This window comes from Microcebus murinus, chromosome X (assembly GCF_040939455.1).
Source record: "Microcebus murinus isolate Inina chromosome X, M.murinus_Inina_mat1.0, whole genome shotgun sequence".
Lineage (NCBI taxonomy): Eukaryota > Metazoa > Chordata > Mammalia > Primates > Cheirogaleidae > Microcebus > Microcebus murinus.
Genome location: NC_134136.1, coordinates 63,136,386 through 63,159,741, shown reverse-complemented (window position 1 = coordinate 63,159,741; position 23,356 = coordinate 63,136,386). Strand labels below are relative to the sequence as shown.

Here is a 23,356-nt window from a genome sequence, read left to right as displayed (position 1 = left end):
AGGGATTTGTTCTAAAGGGAGAAATGCTTTCACCAAGGGACACAACAGTGATTCCACTGAAAAGGAATTTATACTTCCAGCTGGCCATTTTGGTCTCTTCATCTCTCTCAATCAATAGGCAAAGGAAGAGGTCCTGTACTGGCTAGGGCAATGACACCTGATGATGAAAGGGAGATTGGGTTCCTGCTACACAAGGGGCCAAGAAAGAGTATGTCTGAAATATCTAGAGATTTTCTTAGTATTCTCATGTTTTGTGATTACAGTTAATGGAAAATTACAACAACTCAATTGAGGAAGGATATCTATGACCCAGACCTTTCAGCAATTAAGATTTGAGTCATTCCACCAGGCAAAATGCCATGATGAGAGGAGGTGCTATCTCAGGGAAAAAGGAATAAGAAATAGTTAGTGAAGGCCAGGCGCGGCGGCTCACGCCTGTAATCCTAACACTGGGAGGACGAGGCGGGCGGATTGCTCGAGGTCAGGAGTTCAAAGGCAGCCTGAGCAAGAGCGAGACCCCATATCTACTATAAACAAAAAGAAATTAATTGGCCAACTACTATATATAGAAAAAGTTAGCCGGGCATGGTGGCACATGCCTGCAGTCCCAGCTACTTGGGAGGCTGAGGCAGCAGGATTGCTTGAACCCAGGAGTTTGAGGTTGCTGTGAGCTAAGCTGACACCATGGCACACACTCTAGCCTGGGCAACAAAGCAAGACTCTGTCTCAAAATAAATAAATTAATAAATAAAATAAAAAGAAATAGGCCAGGCGTGGTGGCTCACGCCTGTAATCCTAGCACTCTAGGAGGTCGAGACGGGCAGATTGCTCAAGGTCAGGAGTTTGAAACCAGCCTGAGCAAGAGCGAGACCCCATCTCTACTATAAATAGAAAGAAATTAATTTGCCAGCTAATATATATAGAAAAAATTAGCCGGGCATGGTGGCGCATGCCTGTAGTCCCAGCTACTCAGGAGGCTGAAGCAGTAGGATTGCTTGAGCCCAGGAGTTTGAGGTTGCTGTGAGCTAGGCTGATGCCATGGTACTCACTCTAGCCTGGGCAACAAAGCGAGACTCTGTCTCAAAAAAAAAAAAAAAAAGAAAAAAAGAAAAAGAAATAGGTAGTGAAAAAGGCAGTTATGTATACCAGCTATGATCATGTGATCTGCTGCAGAAACTAGGACTGTAATATTAAATAGCTCAATAAGTTATTAACTCATCCCTCTCCCCACCCAGGTAGGAAAACACACAAAGAAACAAACAACAAACTATACTTTCATAACAAATTTTTAGGGCTTTTACTAATAGAAAATCACAAAATTGAAAAAGCTCCACTGTTTTTTCTTAGCTTCTAAAAGGGAATTCTCTTGACTTCAAAATTCTAGGGATCTTTATCAAGATCCCATTCCATCCTACAGCATAGAAAACTTGTCCTTGTTTCTCTATGTTCTTTGTAATAACACAATTATCTTCCCTTCATGTGATTACTTTTGCTGAGGATGATAGGAATCTATTTTTTAAAGGATCTTCTTAAGTTGCTGTATTAAAACAAATCTTTTAAACCTGGAATTAAAGAGGCATTCTGTTAACCACAAGATATCTACAGCATCTATGATATGTAAGACATAGTAGTGGATATAAAATAGAGTTTACAATCTGAATACAAATAGAAAATACATCCTCATGTAAAGATACTACCCAGCAGGCTGGGCGCGGTGGCTCACGCCTGTAACCCTAGTACTCTGGGAGGCCAAGGCAAGAGGATCGCTCAAGGTCAGGAGTTCTAAACCAGCCTGAGCAAGAGCAAGACCCCATTTCTACTAAAAATAGAAATAAATTAATTGGCCAACTAAAAATATATACAAAAAATTAGCCGGGCATGGTGGCATATGCCCGTAGTCCCAGCTACTCAGGAGGCTGAGGCAGAAGGATCGCTTGAGCCCAGGAATTTGAGGTTGCTGTGAGCTAGGCTTACACCATGGCACTCTAGCCCGGGAAGAGTGAGACTCTGTCTCAAAAAAATAAAAATAAAAATAAAAATGACACTACCCAGCAAAATACTAAGTGTGTCAATTGAGGGCCCATACCCACCCCAGATTATGATAAGCTCGGAAGGTTCTGTGGCCTTGGAAGAATACATTAGATTTAGTGAATATCAACCTAAATGCCTGTGGAAATAGCATGAAGTATGATCAAGGGCCAGAGTTTAGGAAAAATAAGGCAGGACCTGTTCTTGCCCCGACTCTGAATTGAGCCCAACTGCTTAAAACAATGGAAGAGTTCCTTTTTACACCCACCTTGTTGCTTCCTTGATGGTAAATTCAACAAATTGTTTTTTGACTTCTGAATCTCCTTGCACTTTTTCAAGCAAAACGAAAATTTTTTCATAGTCTGAAGATATTAGAAAAAATTCAGTACTTCTAAAATTATGGAAATTAAATATAACTCAGTCTTAGTGCATTCACTAACTCAATATTTACTCTTCATGGGCTAAAATGTTATGTAGTATTTGTGTTTTGAATGATTAAATCACAAAACCTGTACATATTTACTAAAGGAACTATATTAAATACTAGCCCAGTAAAACATTTTAGAATATGTATTCGAAATTTTTAGTCAAATTAAAGAGAAAGCATCCTAAATTATGTAAAAATCCAATTCAGCCAAATAATGAGCTGAAAAGGTAGCTTGACTGTTCTAAATTACAGAATGAGAGAGATCTCCTATGCTTTTATTGATAGATGTTCTTTCACTACTTACTTCGTCCAAACTTTCGAACTTCCTTCATTAATTGATATTTTATATCATCATTAATTTTCTGTGCCATGGCAGGACTGATTTGCCATGTATTTGGCACATTTTCCATTGAAGACATTGCTGTGACTCTTGGGTCATCTACAGAAACACTACTGTGTTTGGTTCCTTCTACAGGTGTATCACTACTACCAGGTTTGTGAACCAGCTCATCTTTCCCGAGACTGATGGAGTCATCAGACAGAGAATCCAATTGATTAGGTGGAATACCACCTTCTGCCATATTCATAGGCTCTGGTGGAACATATTTTGACGAGAAGCCTTCAGGTGGTGGTTGCTCATTTTCCATCTCATTCACATGGACATCGTGAATGACAGTAGCACCTGGAAACCAAATTAAGAGGTTGAGCTTCGAGGTAAGTGTTTTATTCCAGCCTCCCCCACAGGGACATCCACTACACATCAATTTCTACAGAATTATTTACTTCATAAACAGAAGGAGGTACCAGGTGGAAATCTCATATCTCACAAATAGAACTCGGGAAAGATAATACAAGCAAACCATCTTTTTCCCTCCTGGCACTAGAAACACATACAGAAAACAAGTAGGAAAGTACAACTAATAAACATTTACAAATTCCTGGTATTCAGGGTTCACTGTCATCTTGCTGCCATTTACAATTCTAAATTAATGTGAAGAGTTTTATAATTTGCCTATAAACTAAAAATTTCCTGTCATGCTGTACTGAGCTGGAAGCCAGACTGAGTGAGCCCTGCTCAATCTGCCTCTCCTCCACCTCAACGATTCTGAGAAAATAGAGCCGGCCATTAGGGCTGAAAGTTCTACATGCACTGTGTTACCAAAAATCTGTCTGTGTATGATCCTCCCCATCCTTCCCTTCTGTCTTAGAAAAGTGACTTTTTTCTTACTCCAAGTCTGGCACCTCTATGTCATTTATTCATCCTCTGTGCCAGGCACCGTGCCAGGAGCCAGGGATCAGCAGTGAGCAGCACAGAGAGAAACTTCCCCGCCGCCCCACCCTCCCTCTCCCGTGGGGCTCACACCCTCATGGGGAAGTCAGGCAGGAAGTGCACAATGAGCAAAGGAAAGCAGCAGAGCTGGGCTGGGCTTAGGGAAGGAGCCCGCAGGCCCCTGGAAGAGCAGCAGAGGGAGCCCAGGGGCCACGGGTGGCTGGGCAGGGCCTCCTGAGGAGGTGTCCTTGGGCAGGGCCTGAAGGAGGAGGGAGAGCTAGCCTGTGCAGAGCGGAAGGAGCACTACAGACTGCTGGGAGGGCAAGGGCAGAGGCTGCAGTGGGGACAGGCCAGGCACCACAGAGTGAAGGTCAGAGGCAGAGGGAGCCAGGAGGAGCCCCATGGGGACTTCTGTTAAGAACACATGATGGGGGACCAGGCTGTGCAGAGCCTTGCAGACCAGATAGTAGGGATCTCAGGGTCTATGATGAGTGCTTAGGAAAGTTGAGGAAAGGTTTTCAGGAGGGACATGGCATGATGTGACACATGTGCCGACATGATCACTCTGACTGCAGGGTGTGGGTTTAGATGGGGGTGGGAATAGGAAACATAGAGATCAAATAAGAAGTTATTATAGTTTGGTGAGAGTTCATGGCAGAGTGGAATAGAGGGATAGAGAGAAATGGTAAGATGCAGTGTTTATATTGGGTATTAATTGTTGGACTTGCTAAGACATTGGAAGTGTGAGAATAATAAAAGAATAATAAGAGAAATCATGAGTGACTCTAAGTGTTTTGGCCTGAACTACTGGATAAAAGAGACAGGGGTATGTACAGGAGGTGTTAGGCAACTGATAATGAGAGTGGACTGTTACCAATCCTTCCAGATTCTGGTTCAGTAACCTCACATTGACAGCTCGAACTAGGCCATGGGGGGGACTATTTACTCTATGGATAGCTGCAAACTCTAAAAACCAGGACTTTTCAAGCCCCCTACCTATGAACAGCTGATTGTTACACCTTTATGGATGTTATACTGGATGGATGGTGACACTAACTGAGATAGTGAGGGCTGAAAGTAGAATGTCTTTGGAGAGAGGGAGGTCAGCAGTTTCAACACGTAGAGCCAGTTGAATTTAGATGTCTATTAGATACCTAATGGAGCTACCACATATGCAGTTGTATTTGAGTCTGGATTTCAGGAGCAAGTTGTAGTCTAGAGGTATAAAGGTGAGAGTTCTTGTAGTGTGGATCACATTTAAAGCTGTAACATTACATGGCATCACCTAGGGGGATAGCATATTGAAGAGAAGAAGGCCCAATATCAAGCTTTGGGGCCCTGCAATATTTAGAGATGGGAAGGAAGTGGGGGAAAAAAAGGAGAAGGAAAATGAATCTTCAGTAAGGGGTAAGAAACCCAGGACAATGTGGTATCTGGGAACCCAAGAAGTTTTCCAACTGTATCACATGCCGCTGAGAAACTAATGCCAAAGTGCAGCAGGTACTAGTGATCTTGATGAGAGAAGTTCCATGGAAAGACAGTAAGAAGAAGCCAGACTGCCCTGGGTTAGAGTAGAATGTGAGGACAGGCAGAAAGTGAGCAGACTCATCCCCTTGCTGAGCCCATCATCTTCTGTCTCAGGAACCTACATTATTCTTCTAACTCTTCTAGCAACTCCAAATTGTTGGGCCTAATTAGAGCCTTGCTCTTCCACTTGAAAATGTGCTCATATCTGTCCATCCCTCAAGTACATGACTACAAATTTCCTTTGACATTGCTGAGTCATAAAGCTGGGATTCCCCCTCTCCTTCTTGTTTGCTTAACCACAGAAACATACTCCGCCTTCTCTTAGATGAGCGCCTGTTGGGTTCTCCATGAGGCTTCATTTTTTTTTGATGTCCTGTTGTAAAGTCATCTACTTCACTGCTCATTTCCTGAAAAACATTGGTGAACATATTCCATTAAAGTCAAAATTCAACCATTACAAAATAGCAGTCTTCATATGCACATACAGCCATGCATTTACATCATTAACCACTTCGGTACAGCGCTCACTGGCCTTGAAACCTTGCCCACAGCCGGCACTCATAGTCCGCACGATAGTTTGTGCTATGTATTGACAACAAATCCGTTTTGCTCTTGTGTGATGAGGAAAGCTTTAAAGCACTGAAAGCTTGTTTTACTTCACAGGCAGCTTTACTTGTAATGTACATAAGAATAGGTAACATATACATAAATGTTTTCATTATGTTATTTTTAAATGTTAACAATTTTATTTTTTTTATATTTTTTTACATTTTTACTTTTTTCCCTCATTGGATTCCAAGTTCCACACAATTTTATTTTGATAAATGAAAAATTAGAAAAGTCATATCACGGCTTTCGGCTATAGTCGATGCTCGGCTGTGCACGTTCATCTGTGGCTATTGACTATAGTTGACGCTGGTACCAAAGTGGTTAATATAAATTTTAATCACAGGCCAAAGATTTATCATCTCCCAATACAAACCATGTTCTCAGAAAATGCAACCTAATTTCATCTACTTTCAGTGAAACAAGAAGGTAAAATGGAGTGTTGTCCAAAGCCAAACACAATACAATCATGCTTAATAAGAATGCTTGGGGAATGAGTGGCTCTCATCAACCAAAGCAGTAAACATATGGTCATCTCTTTGGTAAAGTACACATCATTTTGTGTCAGCCCTTGTTAGGAGAGAAAAGGGGGAAATACCTTTTTGTCCTTTTGTGCTTTAAAGGCTCACCGCAGTATTAACAAATACTCACAAATACCTTATTAAATGATACATATAGATAGTGAAGGGTAGAGAAGATTTAAAATGAAAATCTTCCCATCCCTAACCTTATAGAGATTCAAATATGTCAATTTTGGAACCAGGCAGGGTTAGGAGATACTTTTCAATGCTGGTAGTAGATAAAAGATGAAAGTGAAGGGTACAGTAGTTTAGCTAAAAATTGTTTTCATCAAAGGGTAACTCAAGAATATGCCCTTGCATTATTAAATATAATTTTAGTTAAAATTTTTCCAAACCATTTGCATTTCCCATAAAAAGAGGAGTTCAGAATGGGTGAAAATATTTTCACTGAGCATTTATACCTTCCAGGTACTGTTTTAAATGCTTTACATGTTTTAAATGCTTTACTCAATCCTTGGCCAAGCCCTATGAGTGAGGTGCGATTATTATCTCCCTTGTAAAAAATGAGAAAACCAAAGCACAGAAAATTAAGGAAAACTCCAATTAATTGAGAATTCCTGGAGGTGAACTGGAATCACTTTAAGAAGAGATTATTGCCTGTGTCTTTTTTTTTTATTTCAGGATATTATGAGGGTACAAACATTTTGGTTACATTTTATGACTTTGCCTCACCCAAGCAAGGATTAGAGGCATGCCCTTCCCCTCTACAACTCTCACCACATCCAGTAATTGTGAGTTTACACCTGTTAACCCCCTAATCCCTGGAGAATATTACTGCCATGTGAGCACCATAGTGCTGGTCAGTTAGTGCCAATTTGATGGCGAGTACATGTGGAGCCTATGGTCTCCTCCACACGTAGAGAGGCAACCTGCCCCTGTCTTCATCGTTTTTATTCTATTTTTTATTTTTTGCTACTACCACCAAGATTTGCACCTGTGGTGGCTCCACCTAGGCCCGCGCCCAAGGCAGGCTCACCACAGTGGTGCTCCTACTTGTCGCAGCTTAGTGTCTGTGGAGCTCAGGGAGGTGGGGGATTGCCCCACCCCCACCACCTGTGTCTTCTTGTTTTAATGGTGAAGTCAGTATGTCTCTCTCACACACAACACATACCTCACATTAAGATTTCCATTAGGACAATCGAATTATGGCAACATCACCTAGTACTTCATATTTCAAGAGGGACACTCAGTGTCTAGATAGAGCTAGTGACTCTATCTATTCTAAGTCACTAGTGACTTGAATAACAGAGGAAGTAGACTGTAATCTCAATCTTAAAGGAGTTAGTGTGGGTAGTGGGAAAGAATATAGACTCTAGAGTAAAAAAGATGTGGGTTCAAACCCTGGCTCTATCTTTTATCATCTGTCACTTGGGGTAAGCCATTTGACTACTGTAAGCCTTGATTTCTTATTAAAGAGAAGATAGTAATACTCACTCTCAGAACAGTTGTGAGCATTAATTGTAGTAATTAAAAACACCAATTCCTAGTACAATGAATTGCAACTACTATTTCTGTTCAACCAACACGCTCAGATCAGGAAGCTCCCACTCTTGCTTCATGTTCACATAAGAACCCCTGTGTCATATTTTATCTTTTACACAAATAGAAGTAATGCATATGATTTATATTCATCATTTCAAAAAGAAAATAATTGTGGTAAGAATGTCACAATTTGAGCAAAACTAGAAATAGTTATCCCTACCTGCCTATCATTTTTAAACAGATTGCCAAAAGTATAGTTCTTCAGGTTGATCTGGATTACTCTCTTGAAGCGGAGAAGCCAGCATCTTCAGATATTTCTCATAGTTAACTATTTGTGTGACAAGAACACTCTGATGAAAAAGTGGAACGTCACTGGAAAAGAAATTGATGCTGTACAGCTGAAATGTACGATCTTCTTGAGAGAATATGATTGTAGACTGTTTTAGCGATGTTTATCTTGCCACCAAATAGAGTTTAAAATCTCATATCTAGGATTTATATCATGTTCTAGGATCTGTAGTCATCTCCCATCATCTAAGTCATTATTCTGTCCACCATCACCACTGCCTACAGGTTCAAACTACTAGGTCCAGAACAACTCCTTTATGCCTCTAGCCAGGTTTCAGAATGTGCTGACCTCCCTTATACCACCATCTCAACTCAAAAACCGTACTTGTTCCCCATTGGAAGAAATGAGGCTCCACAGCATTCTCTTATCATATGACAGCTTTGAGTAGTGGGCCTACCTTCTTTGGATCATTTGATTAAATCTATAAGTTTTTTCCCCAGAAAAGTACCCTTACACACAAATTTGGTGTATAGTTGCAGGGGTGCATCCAGCCTAATTTAGTGGACAGATGGCCCCAACTAGAATCACCAAAATAAGGGTTAAAAGGATTTGTAAACTAACGCCAATTATCCCAGATACTATCAATTGCATTATTTCTATGTAAATGAGGAATTCTCTGCTGAACTTCTAACAGCAGGCAATGTGATATAGTATTGGGGTGTGTAGTCGCTAGAATCTGACAGACCTAGGTTCTGCTACTTTCCAACTGGTTAAACCTGGGAAAACTACTTAAATGCTTACTCTAAGATTCTATTTCCATATAATGGGCATAAAACAGTATCTAATTCATGAGGCTGTTATAAAAATTACCAGAGATAAAGCATGGAGAGGATAGCATATATGCTGATTAACACACACTTCCATTTAAACTTTAGAAAAATAAACTTTGAGGTAGATGTAGTGATTCAGTTAAAACAGACATTCTAAATATTAAAATTTTAAAAAATAACCTACTCATTCATTAAAACCTTTCTGCAAACCAGACTCGATATTTTTCGAAATCAACAAAAGTCCTACATAAAACCCTGTCTGTTTTCAGCAAACCAAATTTCCTTCTAGTTAACTGGTCTGGGTGACCAGTTAACAATATCATAAACATTCTACATGTCTGAGGTTTCAAATCCTGCTTCAAATGAAACAAATAATTTTAGTTACTCCTAAAGTATCAAATTTGTGTATTTAGTACAAGCAAGCAGAAAGAATGAAATGACGAAGATTAGAGTAGAAAACCAATGACAAGGAAAACAGAAAAACGGTGACAAAAATCAATGAAATCGAAAGTTGGTTCACTAAAAAGATGAAAAAAACTGACAAACTTTTAGCTTGACTGACCAAGAAAAAAACAAAAAAATACACAGATTATCAAAATCAAGAATGAAAGAGGGGACATTAATACCAACCTTATGGAAATTAAAAGAATTATAAACAACTTTATGCCAATAAATTAGACAATTTAGATAAAATGGAAAAATTCCTAGGAGATACAAATTACTGAACTGACTCAAGAAGAAATATAAAATCCAAAAAGGACTATAGTAAAAAAAGAGATTTAATTAGTAATTTAAAATGGCCTCAAGAATACAAGCCAAGCCCAGGTAATTTCACATGTAAATTCTATCAAACATTTAAAAAAGAAATAATACCAATTCTGAGCAATGTCTTCAAGAAAATAAAGGAGGAAGGAACACTGCCTCATTCTATGATATCAGTATTACCCTGATATCAAAGCCAGGCAAAGACATCACAAGAAAAGAAAACTACAGACCAATCAATACCCTTCATTGATATAGAAGCACAAATCTTCAGTGAAATATTAACAAACTAAAGCCAGCTACATAATATATAAAAAGGATTATACACCAAAATCAAGTGGGATTTATCCCAGAAATTAAAGGTTGGATTAATATCTGAAAATTAATTAATGTATTATAATACATCATATTAACATAAGAAAGGACAAAACCACACATGATCATCTCAATAGATGCAGAAAAGGCATTTGACAAAATCAAAATACTTTCATGATAAAAACAGTCAATAAAGTAGTAGAGGGGAATTTTCTTAAACTAATAAAATATATCTAAAAAAACCAGTCCTAACATTATATTTAATGGTGAAAGACTGTTTTCTACCTTATTGAAAACACAGCAAAGATGCCTGTTCTCAATACTTCTATTCGATATCATACTGGAACTTCTAGTAGGAGAAACTAGTCACAAAATCATAATAAAATGCATCCGGTTTGGAAAGGAAGAATTGTTACCACCATTATTTGCAGATGAAATGATTTCATACATAAAAAGTCCTAAAGAACCCACTAAAAATATATTTGAACTAATAAACAAGTTCAGCAAGGTTGCAGGATACCAAAGCAATTGTTTTTCTATATACTAGCAATAGCCAATCCAAAAATGTAATTAAGAAAACAATTCCAATTATAATGGCATTTAAAAATATAAAGTACTTGTGAATAAGTTTATCAAAAGAAGTACAAAACTTGTACTCTGAAAACTATGCAACATTATTGGAAGAATTTAAAGGACATATAAATAAATGGAAAGATCTCCCTTGTTCATGGGTTGGAAGACTTATTATTGGTAAATTGGCAATACTCCACTAATTTATCTACAGATGCAACACATTTCCTATCAAAATCCAAACTGGCTTTTTTTTTTCAGAAATTGACAAGGTAATCCTGAAATTCATATGGAAAGGTAATAGATCCAAATAAAAAAGAAAAAATTAAAAGGAACAATCATCTCCAGATTTCAAAACTTACTACAAAGCTACAATAACCAAGACAGTATGGCAGTATGGTACTAGCATAAGAATTGACATGTAGGTTAAAAGAACAAAATGGAAAGTCCAAAATAAACCCTTAATTTATGTAACTTATGGTCAACTTAATTCTGAAAAGGGTGCCAAGACTCTTCAGTAGGGAAAGAATAGTCTTTTCAACAAACATTTATGACATGGCCAGGCGTGGTGGCTCACACCTGTAATCCTAGCACTCTGGGAGGTAGAGGCGAAAGGATTGCTCAAGGTCAGGAGTTCGATACCAACCTGAGCAAGAGCGAGACCCCGTCTCTACTAAAAATAGAAAGAAATTAGCTGAACAACTAAAAGTATGTAGAGAAAAAATTAGCCGGGCATGGTGGCACATTTCTGTAGTCCAAGGTACTCGGGAGGCTGCAGCAGAAGGATCACTTGAGCCCACGAGTTTGAGATTGCTTTGAGCTAGGCTGGCACTACAGCACCCTAGCCCGGGTAACAAGGTGAGACTCTGTCTTAAAAACAAACAAACAAAAATATTGCTGACAGAACTGGGTATCCACATGCAAAAGAATGAAATTGAACCCCTTCCATATACCATATACAAAAATTAACCCAAAATGGCCAGGCATGGCGGCTCACACCTGTAATCCTAGCACTCTGGGAGACCAAGGTGGGAGGGTTGCTTGAGCTCAGGAGTTTGAGACCAGCCTGAGCAACAGCGACACACCGTCTCTACTATAAATAGAAAGAAATTAGCCAAATAACTAAAAAAATAGAAAAAATTAGCTGGGCGCAGTGGTGGGTGCCTGTAGTCCCAGCTACTTCGGGAGGCTGAGGTGGGAGGATCACTTGAGCTCAGGAGTTTGAGGTTGCTGTGATCTAGGCTGATGCCATGCCACTCTAGCCCAGGCAACAGAGTGAGACTCTGTCTCAAAAAAAAAAGAAAAAATACATAATCCAAATGAATTATAGACCTAAATATGAGCAAATAATAAATGCCAACTACAAGCAGATTTTGTGATCAGAAAAGAAAAAAGCCAATGACAACATTCATTCATGCTTTTATTCACTGTCAAAAACTGAAATTTTTTTAAAAATAGAAAAGAAGGGGGCCAGAGCAAGATGGCAGTTTACAAACACCACCAGACAGACTGTCTCTGCAGAAAAGACAGTTTCTAGAAGAAATTAGAAGAAGCAAGCAGAGGAGCATACATCAGACCAGGGTCGGAAGGAGGGGTACCAGAAACTACAAGAGACTCCATGGGAAGAGGTCGTGGAGGAGAACTAGAAGCAGAGACCTCCAGAGTAGCTTGGAGACCAGTGGCAAGGGTAGGTGGAGCAGTTCACTTTCCCCTTCCTTGCCCAGACTGCTGGTGGGCTCCCCAGAAGTTGAAGAGACCTTCGGACACCAGCCCAGAGACGGCCACCGCCAGTGAGCGGTAAGCCTGTAGCAGACGCAGCACCAGGCTCCCAACTCCCCTGGGGCACCTCCGTGTGCACAGACCCAAGCCACGCGGCAGGCGCCATATCACTCCATTCTCCTGTCCCCCTTCCCTATCCGCAGCTGCCAAGAGAGGCAGGAGGAAAAGCCTCGGAGTTGGGGAGGGTGGAAAGGAGCAAGGCCGGTTCCAGACTGCGGGTCTCAGATGGCCCCACACCCACATGCAGATTTTCTGACTGAGTGGGGCCATTCCAGCCCCTCCTTGACAGCTTTTCCCCGGAAGCAGAGAACGGAACTTTGACCCCTGATAACAGCATTAGTGGTGCCTGAGGGCAGGCTTACACAACCCACCACCTGAGGCACCAGAGTGCCTCTCCAGAGGAACAAGAACTGGATAAAAGACCCCAAAAGAATAGCGTAGCCTGTTCCTCCAAGCAAGCGCCACCTACTGACAGAGAGGACATTTTGCACAGCCTTTTCACAGCACCTACTGACTCATCTTACAGGGTATGATCGAATCTCACCCACAAACACCACCTACCAGCTCAGAGACTAAACAGGGCGTGTCATTATCCAAATGAAAACCTAAAGGCAAGAAGCAACAACTGATCCAGATGGGAAGAAATAAGCGAAGGAACTCTGGAAATATGAAGAACCAAATGGAAAGCACACCCCAAAAGAGGAGCACCAGCCCCTTAGAAACGGACACCAACCAAAATCAGACCACTAAAATGACAGAAGAGGAATTTCGAACGTGGATCATAAGAAAATTCAACAATTTGCAAGAACAACTGGATAACCAACACAAACAAAACGCAAAAAGATTCCAGGACCTGGAACAAAAATTCACTAAAGAAATTGAAACAATAAAGAAAAATCTAACCAAACTCCTAGAAATGAAGAATCAATTCAGGGAACTACAAAACACAGTGGAAAGCCTCGAGAACAGGTTAAATGAAACAGAAGAAAGAATCTCAGAGACTGAAGATAACACCCTCTAATTAAATAAATCAGTCACAGAAATAGAGCACAGAAACACTAGAAAAGAGCAAAGCCTACAAGAGATGTGGGATTATATGAAGAAACCTAATGTGAGGGTGATAGGGTTACCAGAAGGGGTAAAAGAAAACACTCAAGGGTTGGACAAGCTATTTGAAGATATAATAGAGGAAAATTTCCCAGGCCTTGCTAAAAATCTCCAGATATAAGTTCCAGAAGCTCAAAGGACCCCTGGGAGATTCAATGCAAATAGGAAGATGCAGTCATCAGACAGACCAAAATATCAACTAAAAAGGCCCTTCTATGAGCTGTAAGGCGAAAGAAGCAAGTAACATACAAAGGAAAGCCAATCCAAATAACACCGAACTTCTCTACTGAAACTTTACAGGTAAGGAGAGACTAGAGCCCCATTCTCGCTCTTCTGAAATGGAATAATGCCCAGCCTGGAATCTTATTCCCTGCAAAACTAAGTTTTGTATATGAAGGAGAAATCAAGAAATTCTCAGATAAGCAAAGACTAAGGGAATTCACCAAACAAGACCAGCCCTTCAAGAAGTACTCAAAACAGTGTTACCCATGGATCAGCACAATAAACACCCATGAATGTAAATCTACTCAAAACCTAAGATCAAAGCCAGATACCACAATGGCTCAAGAGAGAAAACAAAGCAACAAAGTTCAACCCAACATAATGAACAGAAATCTGTCCCACCTATCAGTTATCTCAATAAATGTGAATGGCTTGAACTCCCCGCTCAAGAGACATAGGCTGGCCAAATGGATAAAAAAAATACAAGGAAACACAGGAAAAAAAAATACAGGAAACACAACTAACCTGCAAGGATACAGGTAGACTAAAGGTAAAGGGGTGGAGAACAATATTTCAAGCAAATGGAAGCCAAAAGAAAGCTGGCGTGGCAGTGCTGATTACAGATAATGTAGTTTTTTTTTTTGAGACAGAGTCTCGCTTTGTTGTCCAGGCTAGAGTGAGTGCTGTGGCGTCAGCCTAGCTCACAGCAACCTCAAACTCCTGGGCTCGAGCGATCCTTCTGCCTCAGCCTCCCGAGTAGCTGGGACTACAGGCATGTGCCACCATGCCCGGCTAATTTTATATATATATATATCAGTTGGCCAATTAATTTCTTTCTATTTATAGTAGAGACGGGGTCTCGCTCTTGCTCAGGCTGGTTTTGAACTCCTGACCTTGAGCAATCCGCCCGCCTCGGCCTCCCAGAGAGCTAGGATTACAGGCGTGAGCCACTGCGCCCAGCCGATAATGTAGTTTTTAAATCAACAAAAGTAATAAAAGACAAAGAAGGTCACTATATAATGGTGAAGTGTACAGTTCAACAAGAAGACATAACAATTCTAAATATATATGCACCCAACCTAGGTGCGCCCAGATTCATAAGGAAAATTCTTCTTGATCTAAACAATTAGATAAACAACAACAACATAATAGTCCAAAACTTTAACACCCCACTGACAGCACAAGACAGATCCTCCAAACAGAAAATCAACAAAGAAATAATGGACTTAAACAGAACTCTAGAACGAATGGGCCTGACTGACATTAACAGGACATGCTACCCCCAAACCACGGAATATACATTCTTCTCATCAGCTCATGGGTCATTCTCTAAGATAGACCATATCCTAGGACACAAAGCATGTCTCAAACAATTTTAAAAAATAGAAATTATACCATGTATCTTTTCAGACCACAATGGAATAAATGTAGAAATCAATCCTAACAGGAGTTCTCATTTCTACACAAAGTCATGGAAACTAAACAACCTTCTGCTGAATGATCACTTCATAAACGAGGAAATCAAGATAGAAATCAAAAGATTCTTTGAACTAAATGACAACGGAGACACAAGTTACCAAAACCTGTGGGACACAGCTAGAGCAATCCTGAGAGGAAAGTTTATTTCCATAAATGCCTATATCCAAAAGTCGAAAAGATCACAAATAGACAACCTAATGAATCACCTCAAACAGCTGGAAAAAGAAGAACATACTGACCCCTAACCCAGCAGAAGAAGTGAAATCATTAAGACCAAATCAGAACAAAACAAAATTGACAACAGGGAAACTATATGGAAGATTAATAAAACAAAAAGTTGGTTCTTTGAAAAAATAAACAAAATTGACACACCTGTGGCTAGACTAATGAAAAGCAGAAAAGAAAAATCTCTAATAAGCTCCATCAGGAACAATAAAGGAGAAATTACAACTGATGCCACGGAGATACAAGATATAATTTATGAATACTACAAAAACGTCTATACACACAAACTGGAAAATGTGGACAATTTCTTAGAAACACACAGCCTCCCTAGGCTCAACCAGGAAGAAATAGAATTCCTGAACAGACCAATACAAAGTACTGAAATTAAAACAGCAATAAAAAACCTTCCTAAAAAGAAAAGTCCTGGACCAGATGGTTTCACACCCAAATTTTACCACACCTACAAAGAAGAACTGGTGCCTATCCTGCAGAAATTATTCCACAACATCGAGAAGGATGGAATTCTCCCCAACACATTTTAGGAAGTGAACATAATCCTGATACCAAAACCAGGAAAGGATGCAACAGAAAAAGAAAACTACAGACCAATATCCCTTATGACTATAGATACAAAAAATTCTCAACAAAATCCTAGCCAATCGAATCCAGGTGCTTCTCAAGAAAATAATACATCACAACCAAGTGGGCTTCATCCCAGGGACGCAGGGATGGTTCGACATATGCAAATCTATAAATGTATTTCACGATACAAACGGAAGCAGAAACAAAGACTATATGATCCTCTCAATAGACAGAAATAGGCAGAAAAAGCATTTGAGAAAATTCAACACCCTTTTATGATAAGAACGCTCAACAAAATAGGCATAGACAGGGCTTACCTAAAAATGATACAAGCCATATATGACAAACCCACAGCCAATATCATACTGAATGGGGAAAAACTGAAAGCATTCCCACTTAGAACTGGAACAAGACAAGGTTGCCCACTATCTCCACTTCTATTCAACATAGTGCTGGAAGTCCTTGTTACAGCAATCAGACAAGAGAGCAGAATTAAGGGCGTCCAAATGGGAGCAGAAGAGATCAAACTCTGACTCTTTGCTGATGACATGATATTATACCTAGAAAACCCCAAGGATTCAACCAAGAGATTCCTTGAACTGATAAATGAATTTGGTAAAGTCTCAGGATACAAAATCAATACACAGAAATCAGAGGCATTCATATATGCCAACAACAGTACAAGTGAGAACCAAATCAAAGACTCAATTCCCTTGAAAATAGCAACAAAAAAAAATAAAGTACCTTGGAATATATTGAACTAAGGAGGTAAAAGACCTCTACAGGGAGAACTATGAAACACTGAGGAAGGAAATAGCAGAGGGTATAAACAGGTGTAAAACCATACCATGCTTGTGGGTCAGCAGAATCAACATTGTTGAAATGTCTATACTACCCAAAGTGGCCTACAGAGTCAATGCAATCCCTATTAAAATACCATGATCATTTTTCACAGATATAGAAAAAATAGTTTTACGCTTCGTATGGAACCAGAGAAGACCCCGTGTAGCAAAATCAATCCTAGGCAATAAAAACAAAATAGGAGATATCAATTTACCAGACTTCAAACTATACTACAAGGCTATAGTAATTAAAACAGCTTGGGACTGGCAAAAAAACAGGGACATTGACCAGTGGAACAGAACAGAGAACCCAGATATAAAACCATCCTCATATAGCCAACTAATCTTCGACAAAGCAGACAAAAACATACACTGGGGAAAATAATCCTTACTCAATAAATGGTGCTGGGGCCGGGCACGGTGGCTCATGCCTGTAATCCTAGCACTCTGGGAAGCCGAGGCAGGTGGATTGCTTGAAGTCAGGAGTTCGAAACCAGCCTGAGCAAGAGTGAGACCCGTATCCACTATAAATAGAAAGAAATTAATTGGCCAACTAATATATATAGAAAAATTTAGCCGGGCATGGTGGCACACGCCTGTAGTCCCAGCTACATGGGAGGCTGAGGCAGGAGGATTGCTTGAGCCCAGGAATTTGAGGTTGCTGTGAGCTAGGCTGATGCCCCGGCACTCAGTCTAGCCTGGGCAACAAAGCGAGACTCTGTCTCAAAAAAATAAAAAATAAAAAAAAAGAAAGAAACTAATTGACCAACTAAAAATATATATAGAAAAAATTAGCCGGGCATGGTGGCACATGCCTGTAGTCCCAGCTACTCAGGAGGCTGAGGCAGTAGGGTCGCTTGAGCCCAGGCATTTGAGTTGCTGTGAGGTAGGCTGACACCACGGCACTCACTCTAGCCTGAGCAACAAAGTGAGACTCTGTCTCAAAAAATAAAAATAAAAAAATTAAAAGAAATGGTGCTGAGAAAACTGGATAGCCACATGTAGAAGACTGAAACAGGACCCACACCTTCACCTCTCACAAAAATCAACTCACGCTGGGTAACAGACTTGAACATTAGTGTGAAACTATTAGAATTCTAGAGGAAAACGTTGGAAATACTCTTCTAGACATTGGCCTAGGCAAAGAAGTTATGAAGAAGACTTCAAAGGCAATCACAGCAGCAACAAAAATAAATAAATGGGACATGATCAAATTAAAAAGCTTCTGCACAGCCAAAGAAACTGTCAAGAGAGTAAACAGACAACCCACAACTGGGAGAAAATTTTCGCAAGCTACATATCCGATAAAGGGCTGATAACTAGAATTTATTTAGAACTCAGGAAAATCCGCAAGGAAAAATCAAACAACCCTATCAAAAAGTGGGCAAAGGACATGAACAGAAAGTTTTCAAAAGAAGACAGAATAAAGGCCAAAAAAATATGAAAAATACTCAACATCTCTAATCATCAGGGAAATGCAAATCAAAACTGCAATGAGATATCACTTATCTCCAGTGAGAATGGCCTTTATCAAAAAGTCCCCAAACAATAAATGCTGGCGTAGATGAGGAGAGACAGGAACACTCCTACACTGCTGGTGGGACTGCAAACTGGTTCAGCCTCTGTGGAAAGCAATATGGAGATGCCTTAAAGCGATACAAGTAGATCTACCATTTGATCCAGCAATTCCACTACTGGGCATCTACCCAAAAGATCAAATGACACTCTACAAATGGGACACCTACACTCGAATGTTTATAGCAGCACAGTTCACAACTGCAAAGTTGTGGAAACAACCCAGGTGCCCATGAATACATGAGTGGATTAATAAAATGTGGTATTTGTATATCATGGAGTACTATTCAGCTTTAAGAAACAATGGTGATATAGCACCTCGTGTATTTTCCTGGATAGAGCTGGAACCCATTCTACTAAGTGAAGTATCTCAAGAATGGAAAAACAAGCACCACATGTACTCATCAGCAAATTGGTATTAACGGATCAACACCTAAGTGGACACATAGGAATAACATTTATTGAGTGTCGGGCGGGTGGGAGCGGGGAGGAGGGGTTGGGTATATACAAACATAATGAGTTAGATGTGCAACGTTTGGGGGATGGTCACGCTCGAAGCTCTGACTCAAGGGGGGAGGGGAGGCATCAGCAATATATGTAACTGTAACATTTGTACCCCCATAATATGCTGAAATTTTTAAAAATGGGGAAAAAATAGAAAAGAAGGGAGAAAAGCATAAAAATACAAAGAGAGAGTACAAAGTAACTTGCCAGATACTAGTCCAACTATTATCTCTAATAACAATAATAAATAGGTAACACTTGCCATCTAAGATTGCCATAAGGTACTTTTTTTGTTGTTTTTTTGAGACAGAGTCTCACTCTGTTGCCTGAGCTAGCATGCCATGGCATCAGAGCTCAAACAATCCACCCGCCTCGACCTCCCAGAGTGCTAGGATTATAGGCGTGAGCCAGAATGGACTTTTTTTTTAGTTAGCTATATGCTCGTTATAAGAGAAACATTTAAAACATGAAAACATAGAATGATTGAAAGTAAGGAAATGAATATTTATACAAGGCAGATACTAACCAAAAGAAAACAGAGTCTTCTCTGTCTCTAAATGGGAGACCAGCTTCTTCGGTTTCTTATCTTACAGAGCTGTTGGATAGAACACAGACAGTGTATGTGAATGACCTTGAAAAAGATGTGGAAGTATGAGAGTGTGCTGCAAAATCAAATTGGAGTTGAATTGAGTAGAGTCATAGCAACCATGTGTTAATTGCTAGGAAGAATAGTTCCAATGCACGAATAAAACCTGGAGCTCATCCAATCAAATTCTCTCACTTTTTTGATGAGAAAGTATGACTTACCTAATGTCCTTTGAATGGTAAGGGGCAGGACCCTAGATATGAGGTATCATTATGCTTAGCACTTTTACCATGTACTACCTTCTACATGTTCGGATCTCCTATAATTTCAATCCAAACAACATGTCTCCTTGTGGTGCCAATAAAACTCAAAATATCAAACATTGAAAAATAAAATAGAGGCCAGGCACAGTGGCTCATGCCTGCAATCCTAGCACTTTGGGAGGCCGAGGCAAGAAGATTGCTTGAGCTCAGGAGTTCGAGACCAGCCTAAGCAAGAGTCAGACCCCGTTTCTACTAAAAATAGAAAAATTAGCCAAGCATGGTGGTGTGCACTTGTACTTCCAGCTACTCAGGAGGCTGAGGCAGGAGGATCACTTGAGCCCAGGAGTTTGAGGTTGCTGGGAGCTAGGCTGACGCCACTGCACAGCACTCTAGCCCAGGTGACAGAGTGAGACTCTGTCGAAAGAAAGAAAAGAAAAGGAAGAGAGAGGGAGAGAGGGAGGGAGGGAGAAAGGAAGGAAGAAAGAAAGAAAAGAAAGAAAGAAAGATAGATAGCTGAGGCACCAGAAAATGAGACTTTAATAAAAATGCATTATTAAAGTATAAGGGGTCATTATACAATAATCAAAGTTTATTTCTCCAGAAACATTTAACAATTGTATTGTTGTATGCACTTTATAAAAAAAGTCTCAAAATATATAAAGCAAGAATAAGTACAACCATTGAAGAAAATTTAAAAATCCGCCATCATTGTTGGAGATTTTAGACACAATTCTTCAATTATTGTTAGGGCAAACAGAAAAAAAATTAGTAAACACATAAATGTGAGCAATACAATTAACAAGCTTGATTTATGGCTATTTATATAAACTTGTACCCAACAATCAGAACATAAATTCTTCTCAAGCACTCATGCAAAAATGTACCAGTCTCAAAGATGTTCAAATACTTAGTTTCATGAAAACAGCACTCTTTAACCAAAATTAAATTAAATTGGAAGTCAATAGCAACAACAACAAAATGTATTCAGAAATTTGAAAACACTCTTCTAAATAAGTACTTATAAATGAATGATTAAAACTATTACATATGAAAACTTTTTGGATGCAGTGAAAGGGAACCTTAGAGGGAATTATATAGCCTTAAGTATTTATGTTAGAAAAGAAAAAAAAAGTTGAAAATTGAGTTGTGTCCAACAGAAGAAACTGAAAGAAGAACAGTAGAATAAACCCAAAGAACGTAGAAAGAAGGAGCTAGTAAAGATAAAGCACAAATTCAATTAATGAAAAAGAAACTGCAATAGAGAAAATTAACAAAACCAAAAGTTGGTCCTTTCAAAACACTAACACCCTAGACAAACCTTTAGAAAGGATGGAGAGAAAGGCAACCCACAACAAAGTGACTATAATCAACAATAAATCAGGGTATACTTTAAAATAACTAAAAGAGTGGAATTGGAAGATTTCTAACACAAAGAAATGATAAATGCCTGAGGTGATGGATACCCCAATTACCCAGGTTTGATTAATTCACATTGTATGCTTATAATAAAATATCACATGTACCCTATAAATATATACAACCATAATAAAATTTTTAAAAAATTTAAAAAGAAAAAAAAAGGAAAAGGTAATCCACAAATAAATAACATTAGGAACGAAAAAGTGTACATAATTATGGATCCAGCAAAGATTTTAAAAAGGCAAGTAAACTGCAATTAAAAAGTATATATTAAATTTGAAAACTTAGATGAAATAGACAAATTCACATAAAAATAGAACTGCATATCTGGGGGAAATGATAATCTTTTTACTAAGTCCACTAAATAACCACAGGGAAAAATGAACCTTGATCTTTACCTCATTCCATACACCAAAATTTATTTTGGTCAGAAATCTAGAAGATCTCTTTATATGTAGTATTTTAAAAAAGAAAAACAAATCTAGAAGAACACCTTGGACATCATCTTCATGACTTTGGGGTTGGCAAAGTTTTTAAATAGAGTACAAAAGAAAGATTAGTTGGAATTAATTAAATTAAGAACTTCTGCTCATCAACAGATACTAATAAGAGAGTGACATAGGAAACCAGAGACTCATAGAAGACATTCATCATATATACATCTAACAAAGGAGTTGAATTCAGAACTCCCACAAATTGTTGAGGAAAAGACAACCTAATAAAATATGGGCAAAAGGGCCTGAAAAGGTACTTCATGAGGACATATACAAATAGCTACTAAGCATATAAATATATGCTTCTACTCATTAATCAACAGAGAAATGCAAATTAAAGCCATAATGAGATACCGCTCACCACCCACCACAATAGCTAAAATTAAAGACAGAACTTACAGACCTTATATGTGTTTAAGAGGATATGGTATGACCACAACTCCTCTGGTTGCTGAAACCAGATTGATACACTTGGCTCCCCAGCACTTTAGTTGACACTTCATCATAATCATCCACTGTGACAGCTTGACAAACTATGATGTCCATGCATGGCAAGGCTTACCTTCATATCATTTCCCATTGGCAAGAAGCAGGGGCACTATGCTCAAGCCCAAAGGTACAACCAAAAAAATCCCCAAATGTCATATTAAAGGTCTACCTCAGGGACCATCCACAATACCAATTCTGTTTCAGACTTCATTAAATCAGGAGAAACCACATAGTAATTCGAACAGTGAAAGTTTAATATGAAGGATTATTAACTATAACGGGGTAATAGAGTAATAAGAGATTGGCTAGTAAGAAATAAAGAGACCTCTGAATATAGAAGGAGTAGATATAACGAGGGGTCAGTATCCCCAAAAGTGAAATAGTGTACCCAAAGAAGTCCACCTCCCCTCTCTGCCCCCCTCCATCTCCCAGCCATTGCTAACTTTGAATATTTAAGGAAAAGCCACCCTACCTCCCTGGCTGAGTTAAAGCAACCAAGGGAGAATCCTCCAAGCATTGAGTTAGATCCCACAAGAAAGAATTTCCTGCTCACAAGGGAGAAGGAGTGCCCAAGGAAGAATCCTACCTAGGCTGAGATGAAGCATCCAAGAAAAAGTTCCTCCCCCGTCTCCTGCTCCTGCACCTTGGCAGAGCTGAGATAGATCTCTTAGGAATAGTCTTCCCCACAGGGCTAAGATAGAGACCCACAGGACAGACCTCTCCATAAATGAGGTAGAGCATCTTAAAAACACCTCAACCCCCTCATGGGAGCAATAGAGCACCCAAAATACAAGCTCCCCACCCAGAGTTGAAACAGAGCACACAAGTAAAAATCCCTGGGGACAGAGTTAGAGGTCACAAAGAATAATTCCCCCCTAGGGGATAAAGCACTCAAGGGAAAGTCCTACTACCCAAAGTTAAGAAATATCCTAGCAATGCTGAGATAGAGCACCAAGGATGAGCCACCCTAGGTTTGAGATAGAGTCTCCAAGGAAAAACTTCAACCCCAGAGCTGACATATAGCACCCAAGAAAAAGATAAAGCATCCAAGGAAAGCAACCACACACACAACTGTGAAGAGTACCCAAAGAAGAGTCCCCACA

The 23,356-nt window shown here is 39.4% G+C and overlaps 1 protein-coding gene across 1 annotated transcript; it reads right to left on the bottom strand.

Annotated features, from left to right (window-relative positions):
- Positions 1 to 1,304: 1,304 nt before the first annotated feature.
- Positions 1,305 to 22,204, bottom strand: LOC105861755 (integrator complex subunit 6-like). Its single transcript, XM_075999638.1, has 5 exons — positions 22,168 to 22,204; positions 5,563 to 5,659; positions 2,760 to 3,137; positions 2,297 to 2,390; positions 1,305 to 1,562 (listed from the first exon to the last, which is right to left on the bottom strand). Exons 2-5 carry the CDS (start codon positions 5,654 to 5,656, stop codon positions 1,517 to 1,519), a joined length of 612 nt encoding a protein of 203 aa, XP_075855753.1. The 5' UTR covers positions 5,657 to 5,659; positions 22,168 to 22,204; the 3' UTR covers positions 1,305 to 1,516.
- Positions 22,205 to 23,356: the final 1,152 nt, after the last annotated feature.